Here is a 16,998-nt window from a genome sequence, read left to right on the forward strand (position 1 = left end):
ATTGCTGTGGAGTATTAGGGGTATCAGCAGAAATACATGCGTGGGCTGGTAGAATCAGATTGTTGATCGTGTATTGGGCAGTAAAGTAGCGGTTCATGGCTGTGCAAGGACAGTAATATCTCCCTATCCTGTAGGGGGCAGCAGCACGGGATGCATGAGAGGAATGAAATGGTAATATCTTCCTATTTTGTGAAAGTGGGAACAAAAAAAACATCCAGCACAAGGCATGCGGGACGTGACAAGGACAGGGCAGTATTCTCTACGTGGGAGGAGATCAGCAACACCAGGCATCCTCATAGAAAATGTATACAGTGCATGAAGTACAATCATTGGGTACATGACAGGAAGGGGGTAATAATATCCCCCTAATCTCTATATGGGGGTGCAACAGCACATCCTGACAGGAAGCATGGGGGACAGGGAGGTGAAGCAGCAGAGCGCATCCACAATGAAAGCCTGCACAATATATGGGGCACATAATAGCAGGATACATGGGGGCAAATGACACACTCTAATACTAACTTATCGCTAATAAATGATTGACACAAACAACATAGTGGAGGAAATGGCCGCTGAGCTTTATTAAGGGTCACTTAAAATATTTAACAACCATAAATAAATAAATTAATTAATTTTAAAATACCATAATAACCGATACCAAAAGACCAATAATAAATTTACCATATAAAGACCAAGATCCACTCAGCATGAGCTGAGCGACACTACCCCTCTAATAAAGCCCAGCGACAGGTGACACAGTGCGAAAATAAGGGAAGGGTGGGTGGGACGCTGGTCAGCTCTCCAGGCACATCTGAGCCAGCTCTGCCGAACCTGTAAATATAAAGGGGAACAGATTCCCGCCACTAAACCAACAACAAATCAGAGGGCTGGAAATCTCCCCCAGCAATAGTCAGCAACCAATCAGGTGCGCTCTTCACTTGTACAGCTGGAATCTTCTAGACTGCAGGTAACACACTTTCTGAGGTAAATTTACCTATAATAGAAAAAAGGTTGGGAAAAGACAAACAGGGGAAAGAAACATGGATCCTACCTAAACCCTAATTATATAATACCTATGGTGTCATTGCCCCCATGCTTCCCCCCAAGCTAAACGCTCTGGTGGGGTTAATTCATGACAGGGGGCATAACTAATGTATGGGGCAAATAAGGGGCATCACTACTGTGAAAGGGGCACTAAAGGGGCATAACTTTTGTTACGGGGCACCTAGGGGACTGGACCTGTATAACAGGCATTGGGTGGAGTTAGAGGTGTGGATTATCATGCTAAGCCCAGCACTGAAGCTGCTGCTCTTTGGCCTTTTTAAAGGTTGGACGGCATGTATCCTGCCCTGACAGTCTGCACAGTGCATAGGGTAAATAATAATGGGACACATGACAGGAATAATATCCCCCTATTCTGTATATGGGGGTGCAGCACATCCTGACAGAAAGTTTGGACAGTACATGGGGTGTATAATGGTGGGATACATGACAGGAAGGGGGTGATAATATCCCCTATTCTGTATATGGGGGTGCACACATCCTGACAGAAAGTTTGCACAGCACATGGCGTGTATAATGGTGGGATACATGACAGGAAGGGGGTGATAATATCCCCTATTCTGTATATGGGGGTGCACACATCCTGACAGAAAGTTTGCACAGCACATGGCGTGTATAATGGTGGGATACATGACAGGAAGGGGGTGATAATATCCCCTGTTCTGTATATGGGGGTGCACACATCCTGACAGAAAGTTTGCACAGCACATGGGGTGCACGAGGGGCTGGGGTGGTAATATCTCCTTATTCTGTGAAGGGGGGAGGAAGGGATCAGAGTTTATTTTTTGTCATAAGACAGCTACTCATTCATCCAGATCACAGCTAAAAAAAAACTGGTGGCAGAAATGAGCAGTCTCGGCTCAGCAGCAGAGTCGCCCGCCTGTGAAGGCAGAGAGAAATTGACTAATTAGCAATGCGCACTAAAACTTGACGGTTCTTTATAGAGAGAGAGATGAGAGAGGGATGGGGAAAGGGAGGAGGAGGAGGACAGGGAGGGGAGGGCTTCGTTTCCCCCCTTTTCTTTCTTCCAAAGATGTTTGAAATCGCAGTCATTTACGCTCGACAATTTTTACAATAGCCTTGAGCCATAATTTTGCCCGGCTCCTCAGCATCCAGCCCCCTCGCATGGTCTCTCTCCACCGGCCATGCACGACCGTTTCTCTCCCCAACCGTGGATTTCCTATTACTCTCGTTACGTCTCACTGAGCCCCAGGCCCAAGGATAATGATGTGTTGTTTCTTGGTAGCATAATTTGTCACACGTACATTTTTTTCCCTTCTTCTTCTCCTTCTCTTGCAGGAGGCTCTGCTCAGTCTCCCAGTCTCCTCTTCTCCCTCTCCTCCGATTCTTCCTCTCTTAATTCACCATGATCAAATGACGCCCCGCACTCTACAGCACCGTGCACACTGACTGCCTGGAGTTTGGGCACAAGAAGCTTGCGGGGTGTTTGGAGCTGCAGATCCTTTTTGGGGGTGGGAAGAGAAAGTCATCCTCTACTTTGGCATCCGGTGAAGGCAGGTAAGTTTCTGGCCCTGGTTTTCCGTGGTGACACTAGACGGTAGGTTCTCAGTGGTTGACAGTAAACTCTAAAATCCATAGGAAAGATGGGAGGGGGGAGAGTGACCAGGTCCAGCTGAGGAGAGCCTCGTGCACATGCAGCGTTTCTCTTGCACATGCTGCTGGAGGGGGAAGTAGCACGGGATACTAGAAGTGCCCTTAACCCCTTCACTGCTGGGTGGCTCAATACCTTGCAGCAAACCAACATCTGCATGGACTTTGCATGTTTTCCTCACATTCATGTGGCTTTCCTCCAGGATCTGAGGTTACAAATGCTAAGAAACAGATTGAGGGACAAGGTATGTGTGGTCAGGAGGCAGTGACCTCTCTACAGTGCTGTGGACTATGTGGGTGCTATATGACAGTGTTACAACAATGGTACTGGATGCAGGGCTGCAATGTGCAGCAGAGAGCGATCTGCAGGGGACCGGCGAGGCGTCTTCAGAGGGTCTCTAAGATCCTGGAGATGGGATGAGGGGAGGATTACTGCTGAGGCTGCTGCTGGCTCCTATCCCTGCCACCACCAATTATTAGATTACTGTCTTTGCCCCTTTGGTGAATTCGCCGGGTACTTTTTGGCATTTATTACGTAAAAATTTGCAGAGGGGTGTGAAGTGAAGAAGTGACTGGCTATTACTGTACAGTGTGTGAACTGGTACGTGGCTCTAGAGAACAGAGGCAGGGAAAAGAAATGTGCACCAAGTGGTTTACATTGTTGTGTTGCTTTATAACTATTACATTACAAATAATAATAATAATAAATAGAGTAATATGAATTAAATCATGTAATATTATGTATTATGTTTGGTCAAATGCAGATTAAGGATTTTGAAAATGGCATGCTGTCCTCTAGCTATTGAGCCACTTTTGCTGACAGAGGGTCATATAATATCTGCCGGCATATGGGGCTCCAGCAAAAGTATCACGGTGTCGGATGTGTCTCGGGGCAGCCCGGAATCATTACTATGTGCTCAGACAGCGTGGGAGGGACCGCCGTGTAATGACTTGTAAAGTTAGCCCAGGACGTACAGTGACAGCACCTGAGATGTGTCGTACAGTCTATTGTATAGGTTCAGATTACCAGCAGCATCACGTTATGGTTTGAATAGCATTTAGCGTGACATGGTTTGCATCTGTCTATATGTTTTCTCAGCTGACCCCGTGTTTTTCTATTATCCACAAATATGGGAAACTTTGATCAAGTTCAGGGGCTTGTCCACTTCATGGATGCCTTTCCTGTATATCCTATTAGGATCTCTTCTCAGGACCCCCAGTGTAGCCCAACATGTCAGTGACCAATAGCTGGTGATGGCAGATTATTTTTAGAGGAAAACGACAAGGTGGACAACCCATAATAATAATCTTGAAATGTACACCACTGGATGTCAGGAAAACCCCAGGGACGTATATATGCTTTACATTTGTTTTGTGTATATTGTGCTACATTTTGCTGATAAATTCACAGTCTGGTTTATGAAGTTAGGAAGAAGTTGACCAGGTGCAGTTTTTGAACCGTGCCTACCTATAAACCCATTCAAATAGGAAGTGTTGATTTTACTGAGATCTATGCACATCGTCCATACATTTCTAAAAAGACAAAGTAGAAGGGAAAAAATCTGCACACTTTGCTGGGGTTCAGACGCTCTTTTATATGGTGCATGCAGATGTGATCACATCGCTCCTCTTAAAGGAACTCTGTGAAATTCTGAAATTCAATTTGACATGGAAGAACATCATAGATAGATAGATAGGCCACTATTATAACATGACAGTGTCTATAATATAAGAACAGAAAGTAGGCATCATATTTTAGACATTTTGGAGATATCCAGCAGCGTCTGCCTTTGGAACTTGGGTATAAGGCTACTTTCACACTTGCGGCAGAGTGATCCGGCAAGCAGTTCCGTCGCCAACTGATGGCATTTGTAAGACTGATCAGAAAAATGCATTGAAATGTCGGATCTGTCATCTGGCAAAAACTGATCCGGCATTTATTTTTTTCACCTTTTTTTCGGTCTGCGCATGTGCAGACCGGAAAGACGGATCAGACATTCCGGTATTTTAAATGATCCAGCACTAATACATTCCTAAGGGAAAAAAAATGACGGATCCGGCATTCAGGCAAGTGTTCAGTTTTTTTGGCCGGAGATAAAACCGTAGCATGCTGCAGTTTTTCAAAATTACTGAACTAAAGACATCCTGATGCATCCTGAACGGATCCTTTCAGAATGCATGGGGATATAACTGATCAGTTCTTTTCCGGTATTGAGCCCCTAGGACGGAACTCAGTGCCGGAAAAGAAAAATGCAAGTGTGAAAGTACCCTAAGTCTGCTCCTAAGATCTAGACACTTTTTTTGTTTTCTTGCAGGAGTTAACGTCTTTCCTTACATTTCAATGTTAAAGTAATAAAACCTTCCAACTTTATGTCTTAGCATAATCATTTGCCAATCGTCAGCCAAGTTTTCAATGGGTTTTCATTCATTGTAGGTTCCTGCGGAAAACTGCACTAGAGTCCCGCCATGTCCAGATCGGGGGACAGGACGTCCACCTTTGACCCCAGCCATAGTGATAATCTGCTACATGGCTTGAACCTCCTGTGGAGAAAGCAGCTCTTCTGTGATGTGACCTTGACTGCCCAAGGACAGCAATTCCACTGCCACAAAGCTGTACTTGCATCCTGTTCTCAGTACTTCAGATCTCTGTTCTCTAATCACCCAGGGCAGGATGGTCTGTCATCTGTTTCGAAGGACCAACAGCAGCAGTCAGATGAGCCCGGAACACCCTCCTCTTCCCCAGATGAGAAGATGCTTGTCAGCCCTAGGGCCATCAACAACTTGGTTTTGCAAGGATGTTCCTCAATCGGTCTCAGATTGGTCTTGGAGTACCTTTACACAGCCAATGTTACCTTGTCTCTAGATACAGTCGAGGAGGTATTATCAGTCAGCAAGATCTTGCACATTCCTCAGGTGACAAAGCTTTGTATACAGTTTCTCAATGATCAAATTTCAGTGCAGAACTATAAGCAAGTATGTAAAATTGCAGCACTTCATGGTCTGGAGGAAACAAAGAAGTTGGCCAATAAGTATTTGGTCGAGGATGTGTTGCTGCTCAACTTTGAAGAGATGCGGTCCATGCTGGACTCCTTACCACCTCCAGTAGAGTCAGAGCTTGCTCTCTTTCAGATGTCTGTACTTTGGCTGGAACACGACAGGGAAACACGCATGCAGTATGCTCCGGATCTGATGAAGAGACTTCGCTTTGCTCTCATCCCAGCTCCAGAGTTGGTAGAGAGAGTACAGTCAGTAGACTTTATGAGGACTGACCCAGTATGCCAAAAGTTACTGCTGGATGCTATGAATTATCACCTAATGCCTTTCAGACAACACTGCAGACAGAGCATGGCCAGCAGGTGAGCCAACCCCATCCATACCATCTGTTAATTCTGCCTTGTTCTCTTTTCTGTAACTCAACATATTCCAAGATGTGTGGTACAGGATGGAAACATAAACATAGCGTCGGACAGAAGCCTCCGATAGATGGCATCCATTGGCCATCCATCACCAGGCTGCTGTGAGGAGGCCGCAGCACTCACAGGAGCACCACAGCCTCTTGAGCCGATCAGCGGGGGTGCCAGGTGTCGGACCTCCATCGATCTAATATTGATCACCTATCCTGTAGGATAGGTCAGCAATATTTTACTCCTGAAAAACCCCTTTAACAGATACGCAAAAAAATGGACAAATTGATGCCAAGGGCATCCGTTTGACAATATTTTGCAATGATTTCAATGATAAAAAGAAACATATCTTTTACTGTCCATTTTTTTTTAGCAGACACAAAAGCAGAGTCTACCACACTTTTGTGTCGGCCAAAAAGAAAATAACAGTGACGCATATGTTTTCATTTAAATCTATGTAAAACAGAAGCAAACAGATTTCCTTCTATCTACTAAATGCATCTACTAACTACATGAATGATAGAAAAGTGATGCGAACATAAGCTTAAAGGGGTGGTCTCCCCTCAGCAAATGGCGTTGATCAAAGTTAATATAAGGCATTTACAAATGTATTGTGATTGTCCATATTGCCTCCTTTGCTGTCTGGATTCATTTTTCCATCGCAATATACACTGCTTGTATCCTGGAGCCACAGCCATTGCTGCAGCACAGATACGAGGTGGCCGAGACGGAAGCTGCTGCTTATGCGTGCCTATGTGAGCTCCCATGGTCCCAGTCTCCAGAGAGGACAGCTCCCTCCTAAACTGTGCAAGCACGGCCACCACTGCTGGATTACAGGGTGGTCGTAAACCCTGGAAACGAGCAGTGTATAATGTGATGGAAAAAAGAATCCAGCCAACAAAGAAGGCAATATGGACAATCACAATACATTAGTAAGTGCCTTGTATTAACTTTGATAAATGGAATTTGCTGAAGTGAAGTATATTTTTTATTGAAAGGTGTAAGATTGTATCCATTTTGTATCCTGAGATATTGGAGTCCTTAACAAAATTCAAGAAAAGTTAAGAGTGGACACATCTCCATTTGAAAATGAGTTTTCAAAGTGAGACAAACCCTTTGAAATGTAGGTTTTACCGTTTGTAAAGTTATATATTACGTTCTACATGGTCAGGCTGCCAAATGAACTGCAGTTCTATGAACCACACTTGTCTTCTGTCATAATGCATTTAATACCGTCTGAGACATTTATGGCATATCTACAGGATATTCCTTAAATGTCTGATAAATGCAGGTCTCACTCACCCCCTGGTCAGGCCATGCATGCCCCCTCCATTCACTTCTGAGGGGGTTTCTGAATACACCGAAACACACTTGTCAGAGATGGGATATGTCATAAATGTCCAAGATGAAAATCCCCCTATAATTCATTCCTTGCCAGGTGTCAGCGTATAGTTAGTACATGTAAGGGCTCATGCACACGACCGTATGTATTTTGCGGTCCACAAAAAAATGGATCCGCAAAAAATACAGATGACATCCGTGTGCATTCTGTATTTTTCAAAACGGAACAGCTGGCCCCTAATAGAACAGTACTATCCTTGTCCGTAATGCGGACAATAATTGGACATGTTTTATTTTTTGCCGAAAAGAAATACGGAATGTATTCGGGATACTTCAGGTTTTTTTTTGCGGACCCATGGAAGTTAATGGTTCCGCATATGGTCCGCAAAAAAAACAGAATGGACATGGAAAGAAAATACGTTTGTGTGCATGAGCCCTAAATAGGATTTCCCACAAGATTATTGCTTGTGAAAAGGTAATATACAAACTACTGTAATAACAAACGTGTGCATGGGGGAAGCTAGAATTCACAGCCCTAACTGCAAAGTTACAAATGGCCCCCATCACTTAATTTACTGTAAACTGATGTTTATACCATGTCTAAGCCTTATGCATCCGGCAGAAGCAAGGACTGACTTTTTTAACCCCTTGTCAGGCCAATATACATTGGTATACCTTTTTTTTTTTTTTTTTTTTAATGTACATGTATACCACACAGTATACTTATTTGCAATGTGACCCTATTAGCAGCATATCCCACTGTATGCCTATACACTGGAATACATTTTAGCCTTCCAATGTAGTTAGACACTGGAAGATCCTCCTGGTGGCCTTGATGTCATGTGAACAGAGCCTTACTCAAGCAGCAGTAGTGTCAAATATCAGATCTACACAAAAGAGAACCCACACAACAGCGCGGATAGCAGATAGCATAGTTTCTGCAAATAAAAAGGAGTGCACCTGAGTGGGCCCCTCAGCCTCAGGGGCCCCATTGATACTGGCATGGCTCCTACAGCTATGGTGCTTGCGTATCTGTGCTAATATGAAGCTATGGTTTGGAGTCATTTAAAGTCTGTAGTAATGCAACTGTATAAACTGCAAATCTGTATGAGAGAGTTCTAATAAAATAAAATAAAATTACAGAAATAAAGAATAATAATAATGCACTTAATAATATAGATGCAAGCATTATATATGGACCAAGCCCTCACTCTGATGTAATCAAATCTGAGCCAATATATTTTGATCAAAACACATCTGAGCCCGCCTACCAAGCGACAAGGTGGTCTCAGGTCAGGCGGGTCCTACGCTAAACCTACCTAAGACTACTTTCACACTAGCGTTCGGCTGTCCGCTTGTGAGCTCCGTTTGAAGGGGCTCACAAGCGGACCCGAACGCTTCCGTCCAGCCCTAATGCATTCTGAGTGGACGCGGATCCGCTCAGAGTGCATCAGTCTGGCGGCGTTCAGCCTCCGCTCAGCTCAGCAGGCGGACACCTGAACGCTGCTTGCAGCGTTCGGGTGTCCGCCTGGCCGTGCGGAGGCGTGCGGATCCGTCCAGACTTACAATGTAAGTCAATGGGGACGGATCCGTTTGAAGATGACACACTATGGCTCAATCTTCAAACGGATCCGTCCACTATTGACTTTCAATGTAAAAGTCTGGACGGATCCGCTCAGGCTACTTTCACACTTAGAAAATTTTATACAATATAATGCAGACGGATCCGTTCTGAACGGAGCCACCGTCTGCATTATATGAGCGGATCCGTTCAGAACGGATCCGCTCTGAACGCTAGTGTGAAAGTAGCCTAAGCTGTTGGGCTTCTATCTTCAGGAGCGCAGACCCCACACATATGGTGTGCTGCTCCTAGTCGCCTCCATGTGCATCAAGCAGGAGGAGCAAGCACACCTATATGTACCACCTAATCAAGGCGCTCTGTTTTATAGAGTTCTAATCAGACACAATCCCTCTGTGTAGTCGATGTGTTCTGGTTCTGTGGGGAATTTCAGGTTCCCTGTGCTTGCTCGGCAGTGTATAACCACAGCCTGTGTCTGCTATACATTTAGAGAACCCGGGCTGCTGGCCGCTCCCTCTAGGAAATTCCCACAGAACTCCAGTATCATCAGTCCGATCCTGTTTGTAAAGCGAGACAATGCATTATGGATATCCTTCATTGCATGTTTGCCAAGATGATAATGAAAACTACGTTATTACCTCCCTTTTCAAATCAGTTAGGCTACAGTAATCTGTTGTACATTGGTGTAACAATGTAACACTTTGTAAAACATTTGAAAATCCCTAGTCATATGCCTTATTAGGGCATATGAATGTCATAATGGGTGGTACCCCACTTAGGACCTCCCTCAAGGGGGTATAATATAGTGTATGTATTACATTTGTGGCCATTCATCTAGATGGCAGCCATGTAATGCTATTTTTCCCTTCTAGCTGTAGTGTCAGAAGCCAGACCTAGAGGAAACTTGTGAAACAACCCCTTAGGCTACGTCTACACGACGACATTTGTCGCGCGACATTATGTTGCATTAATGTCGCGCGACAATTTTTATAATGGCAGTCTATGGTGTCGCACTGCAACATGCTGCGACTGCAACGCAACAGTCGCAGAAAATCCATTCGAGATAGATTTTTCTGCAACTGTTGCGTCGCAGTCGCAGCATGTTGCAGTGCGACACCATAGACTGCCATTATAAAAATTGTTGCGCGACATTGGTGCAACAAAATGTTGCGCTACAAATGTTGCAGTGTAGTTGTGCCCTATAAGTCGCGCGACAAATGTCGTCGTGTAGACGTAGCCTTATTCTTCTGTAACGGTTTAAAATCAGAACATGAGCAGCTGAATGCCTCTGAAATATTTGTGGGATCATATAAATGTGGTTAAAAGTTTTACCTTGGAATTGGATAGACCAAGGAGCAAACTTATGTCTGGGAGAATAATTTTTCCTTAGAAAAATATTAGCATGCACTATATTCTTTCTATCACATCTTTTGATCGCTTACTAATTAATTTTCACTGCTAAGGCTACTTTCACACCTGCGTTAGGTGCGGATCCGTCTGGTATCTGCACAGACTGATCCGCGCCTATAAATGCAAACAATGGTATCTGTTCAGAACGGATCCGTCTGCATTCTATTTAAAAAAAAAAGTCTAAGTCTAATTGTTAGTCAGACGGATCCGTCCTGACTTTACATTGAAAGTCAATGGGGGATGGATCCGTTTACAATTGCACCAATATTGTGTCAATGTAAACAGATCCGTCCCCATTGACTTACTTTGTAAGTCAGGACCGATCCGTTTGGCTCCGCACGGCCAGGCGGACTCCAAAACGCTGCAAGCAGAACGGAGCCAAACTGATGCATTCTGAACGGATCCGCATCCATTCAGAATGCATTGGGGCTAAACTGATCCATTTGGGGCCGCTTGTAAGAGCCTTGAAACGGATCTCACAGGCGGACGCCGAAACGCTGGTGTGAAAGTAGCCTAATGATGGTAAATCTGCAGCCTCTTCAGATATATGTATTATATTAATAGTCTATGTATTGCCTTTCCTTATGATCTGTGTACAGTATGTGACAGAAACACCGACATAGTACTCTCTTAATACGCTAGGTTTACAAAAACAAAACATTTCTTTGGAAGGTTTGAGAACAAAGTAAAGAAGTGGTGATGTCTAAATGTACCATATTTTTCTCGCTATAAGGCCTAGTTCACACGAACGTGTGTGACCCGTGCCCCTGCTGCGGCCCGCAAATAGCAGGCCGCAATGCACGATCGCCGGCCGTAGGTCAGCCGCATCGGATCGGGTCCGCGATCCATCCGCTCCGCTAAAAGATAGGAAATTTTCGATCTTTTTGTGGAACGGAAGAATGGGACGTAACCCCATGGAAGCACTCCGTAGTGCTTCCGAGGGGTCCCGTTCCGTGCGGCCGTTCCGCGATTCCGGATTTGCGGACCCATTGAAGTGAATGGGTCCGCATCCGTGATGCGGAATGCACACAGAACTGTGGCCGTGTACTTATCAGAGCTCAGCTCAGACCACCAATTAGACACCTAATGTTAATCAATCCTCAGAACAGACCCCCAATGTTAATAAGACCCCAAATGTTAATCAGACCTAAGATCAGACTCCCAATGGTAATAAGATCCCAAATCAGACCTCATATATTACAGCCCCAATGTTAATAAGGCCCCTATTCAGACCTCCATGTTTATGACCCCATGATTAATTAGACCTCAGATCAGACATCTATGTTAATAACCCCCATATTAATCACACCTCAGATTAGACCTCCATGTTAATGAACCCCATATTAATCAGACCTCAGATCAGACCTCCGTGTTAATGACCCCCATATTAATCAGACCTCAGATAAGACCTCCATGTTAAAGAACCCCTTATTAATCAGACCTCAAATCAGACCTCCATGTTAATGACCCCCTTATTAATCAGACCTCAGATCAGACCTCTATGTTAATGACCCCCTTATTAAGCAGACCTCCATGTTAATGACCCCCATAATAATCAGACCTCAGATCAGAGAAAAATAAATAAATCAACTTACCTCCCCTGCTCCAAAGGCCGCTTCTGATACTGAGACCCAGCTCCTGCTTTTCCTGTTCTTCCTGTTGCGTGCTGTGATGTGACGTCGCACAGCATGAGGTCACTGAGAGCCTAAGTCCTCACGCTGTGCACAGTTTAGGCTACCTTCACACCAGCGTTTTTGCTAAATCCGTCAACGATCAGCAAAAACGCTTCAGTTCTGATAATGCAACCGTCTGCATCCGTTGTGAACGGATGCAGTTGTATTATCTTTAACATGGCCAAGATGGATCTGTCATGAACTCCATTGAAAGTCAATGGAGGATGGATCCGTTTTCTATTGTGTCAGAGAAAACGGATCTGTCCCCATTGACTTACATTTGTGTGTCAAGACGGATCCGTCTTGCTCCGCACCACAACGTGGACAGAAAAACGCTGCTTGCAGCGCTATTCTGTCCGCAATGGAGACGCAACCAAACGGAACGGAATGCATTCTGCTGCGCTCCGTTTCGTTCAGTTCAGTTTTGTCCCCATTGACAATGAATGGGGACAAAACGAAAGCGTTTTCACTCGCTACTGAGATCCCATGACGGAACTCAATAGCGGAAAGGGAAAGCGCAAGTGTGAAAGTAGCTCACAGCGTTAGAAGCCCTGGAGGAGACCAGGAAACGGTGAGTACAGAGCCCGGGGAACGCTGCATTCACCGCTTCCCAGTCCTCCTGCTGCTGTATGATATCCTGAGGATAGGTCATCAATAAAAATAACTTGGAGAACCCCTTTAATCACATTCCAGTATATTGAGAGGCATGTTCAAATGAACACTCAGTGTATTAAATAAGGTCCATAAACAGCAGTTTGTTTACAGCTGCATTTTGACAGGTTACAGGAAGCAACGTGAGATTTTCTTTCTATATCACACAGAGAATCAAACTAAATAAAAAATAACAGCGACAATGTAATGAGTATGTAATAGATAAATAGCTAGGTAGGTAATAGTTAGACAGAGAGAGACAGAGCGATTAATTGTCACAATGTCGAAAAAATCCAGTTACATCTATGGGTACATTTTTCCTATGGTTTTGGCTAGTGGTGGTGTATCTGCGTGAAGAATGTTTTCTCAGCATACTTTAGTACTGATGAGCATTTTCAGATACATACCAAAGTGCATCCAAGAATTACTTTGCACATCCCTTTCTGACCACAGTCTTATCACCCTAATAACGTAATAATGTAAAATATGCTGGCACTATATAGTTTACTATTATGATGGCGTGTGCCTTGTTACAAAGCACACCTCATCTGAAGCTGGTGTTATGAACATGACGGAGCCACCAGAACTCCATTACACTACCTCTGATGTGGTGGATTTCTAAAATGATGTGTAGCTTACCAGTGGTGCAGCAATAGTCACATGCTTTCATGTTAACATGGATAGGAATGTTTCCAACAGATTGTTAAGTCAATGTCACAAACAGGGCTAATCAAATCCTCCCCAATACTGGAATGGTACACAGAAAAGACACCTACTGAATCCATATATAATCTTAGCCAGGAAGTATGGGTCAGGAGAATATGACCATTCAGAACCGAGTTCATATATATAATAGATCAGTAGCGATTCACGGTAAAGAGCTGTAATAGAACATTGCATTCACTACATGAAGACGGCCTCTGTAGAAGTTGTCTTCAGAAACCGTCCTGATCAGATGTGATCGTCAGACAAGAGCGCCAGTTGACCATAGTCTTCCTGTGCAGTGGCCACTGCTGGAGAAATGTAGTATTACATTCTGGCTATTCAAATGAATAGCCAACCAAGTACCACATGGACTAGGCTAGCGAGAGCAGCTCATATCAGGCACCCCCACGAGTGTGTATAGGAAGGAGTTGTCTTCACGAATGTATCACAGTGTGATTTGCCCAATTACATCATAAAGTGAAATAATATCAGAAATATAGCTATACACCTTTTATCACCTCTATAACATTATTATAGGCGTTATCGACCCCAAAACAAATTTTAGCGATAACCAAGAAAGATTAACATAAAGAAAAACACACTCACTTATTCAACGCCTCTTCTATCCTCCTCGTCTTCTAGTCCCCCACGGTGTGACGTCCCGTTCGTGGTCACATGCACTGCTGTCGCCATTCACCTGCCTCAGCAGTGTCATGTCTCCAAGTAGCCTGTGACCACAAAGGTTCAGAGGTCACGTGACCACTTGCAGTCCGCTGGGAACTAGACGGAGTGGGGAGGAAATCGTCGGTGCTGGATCGGAGCTGTGTAGAATAGGTGAGGGCGTTTTTCTTTATGTTAAACACTATTCAGGCTGTGGCTATAACTTGTTTTGGGGTCAGATAACCCCTTTAATCAAGAGAAATGATGTAAAGTCATAAATAACGAGGCTAGTCACAAGGAAACTGCAGCACAGTGTATGTATTTTAGTGGAATATGAGCAATGATGCAGACATGAGTGAGTGAGAGATAGGCCCAGTGTCTCAGCCATAACATCCCAAATATAGATTTTCGGCAGCACTGATTGAAACTTTACTTCTTTATTTTGACTGTGAAAAAAATCTCTTTAAAAAGGTGACTAAACAAGTGAATTTTCAACAGTTTCTGCAGAGTTTCTGCATCTCTACTGGTTGCTTATGTAGAGCATACATGCAGTCAGGCCCTGGGTGATAAGCTCACAGTTAAAAGCAAACATGACAAATGTGGGGTAAAAATTCTGATGAACGATACAGAGGACACAGGCAAAATAACAATTGAATGTGCTTTAAGCTACCAGACACTGCCACCATCTTAAGACTATTTTCTTGATCTATAACATCTATTTTCTTGCTGTACAAAGCAAAAATCAGTATTTCTATGTACAGATTGAGCGGAAAAACTTAGGGTATAACTCTGTGGCTTTTATTGCTCAAGTGGCAAGACCATTCCGCGGGCAAAACTCATCAATATCTCTACTATCTTGTCAGACTCCGCTCTAAACTGAGTACATGGAAAATAAGATTCCAGGGGAAAGTCTAGAAGCAGCCACAGAGTTAAAATCCCATAGTGTTTGTGTCTGGGTGAATATTCTCTACCACGGGAAATACGACTGATCTAGTGGAAGCTTCCAAGTGCTTTTTCTCATGACACCTAGACCACTCAGTAGCTTTGACTACGGACATTAAATCCCATATCATGCTGATAATCATCTTGCCAGCCTTGAAAGTCACTTTCAGATGTAACAAGTGTTTTTCAGTCCTATAGAATATTACAGTGGGAAGAGCCCATTTAAGATATGACAGTGTGACATGAACATTATTTAGCGTCAACTGCAAGTAACATGATTTTGAACTTAGTGCCATGTTTCAGCATCATCAAATCACCATGGTTTTACTATGGCATAAGAGCATTTAAGGCTGACACCGCCTGCAATGCCACGCGTGGCTCCCAAGTTCTGAATGCATAACAATACAGTACTTGTATGCATGCGTCACTTTACTGTATATAAACAATTTGCCCTCATCTATAATCACTTTGCCCATTACAGAGAGCAGTGAGGACCCCTCATTCACCATCACCACCATGATTAGTATAGAAGTGATAAGTGAACCGTACAATAGCCCAAAGTTTGCTGTGACTATGTCAAATCTGTGATCACAAATCACAGAAAAAAGATACAAAACGATATACCACTAAATATGCAGATGTACATGGCAACATTTTTAACGAAAAAAATCACAATATATGCAAACATTACATTACATATGGACTAAGCCCTCACTCTGATATGATAAAATCTGAGACTCTCAGCCAATATATTTTGATCAAAACACATGTGTACCCGTCTACCCGCGCCAAGGTGGTCTCAGTCAGGGAGGTCCTACTCTAAACCTACCTATGCCGTTGGACATGTACATTCAGCAGAGCAGACCCTGCACATATAGTGTGCTGCTCTTAGTTACCTCTGTGTGTATCAAGCAACCGATGAGAGAAGGAGTACACACACCTATATGTACCACCTACTCAAAGTCGCATGTGGGATAGGTGGGGCAAAAAGTGCGCAAGAATTCTACTCCCCAGATAATAGGAGCGCATTCACACTTGAAGGTGCCACTCCTTTAAGCACATAAATTTATCAAAAATCACAGAAAAAGGTACAAAACATCCTGCACTATATGATAACTAAATATGCAGATGTACATGGCAACATTTCTAAAGAAAAAAATCACAATAGATGCAAACATTATATATGGACTAAGTGTCACGGCTTGATGGTAGTTTGCCGTGACACTTTCGCCGCGCATGATGGTTGCCGGTGGCAATGTGTTTGTTGAGCACGCGTGTGAACTTCCCCTTTAAAGCTTTCTTCCTTCCCTTTCTGGTATGCACGGGGTTAAGAGGTGTGTAAGGTGGAGCTGTGTGTGGCCTCATGGCTTTTATGTTCTGGAGTTGTGAGCCTGAGGTCAGATTGTCTTCAGTGTCTTGAGGAGCTGGTGCTATTCCATCTTCCCAGTCCTTGAGGGCCACCTTAAGGGACATCAATGTCACCTGATGTCTTCTGATGTCATCCTATTGTGTCTGTTTCTGTTACCCTACCTCACTTGTTGTATGTTTAGTGTGGGTTTATTTTTGGGGTTGTTGTTATGTCTGGTTTGGTGTTTCATGTCTGTTTGGTTTTTGTGGTCAGCATGTATGCCAGACATATCCTTTGTATGTCCTATACAGGGGGTTCCTGGGGTTTCCCAGACGGGGAACTACAAGAAGCTCGGCCTAGTGCCTCCATGGTTCTTGCCTCATGGTGGTCCAGGTTGTTTCTACTGGATTCTGTGTTTGGTCTTTCTGCTGGATCCTGCCTGTTGTTTGTGTTTGGGCCTATGCGCATTTTCAGGATTCAGTGGTAGCGGCGTGCACGGCTCAAGTTCCTGTTGCAGCTGTGTCAGGTAGGTGTCAATGTTGGTCCTGTTGGCAGTGCTGTTTTCTGCCTCTGGACACTTACCTGTCGTGTCGTGCACTGCTGGCTGCTTTC

At 44.0% G+C, this 16,998-nt stretch overlaps 1 protein-coding gene across 1 annotated transcript in view; it reads left to right on the forward strand.

The window, feature by feature from the left end:
- Positions 1 to 2,541: 2,541 nt before the first annotated feature.
- Positions 2,542 to 16,998, forward strand: part of KLHL14 (kelch like family member 14) — a 115,162-nt gene continuing 100,705 nt past the window's right edge. Inside the window, exons 1-2 of the mRNA XM_044295523.1 lie at positions 2,542 to 2,580; positions 5,108 to 6,029. Coding sequence (XP_044151458.1) covers positions 5,140 to 6,029 — 890 coding nt within the window. The 5' untranslated portion in view covers positions 2,542 to 2,580; positions 5,108 to 5,139. The remainder of the gene's footprint in view (positions 2,581 to 5,107; positions 6,030 to 16,998) is intronic.

Source organism: Bufo gargarizans, chromosome 5 (genome assembly GCF_014858855.1).
Source record: "Bufo gargarizans isolate SCDJY-AF-19 chromosome 5, ASM1485885v1, whole genome shotgun sequence".
Taxonomy (NCBI): domain Eukaryota; kingdom Metazoa; phylum Chordata; class Amphibia; order Anura; family Bufonidae; genus Bufo; species Bufo gargarizans.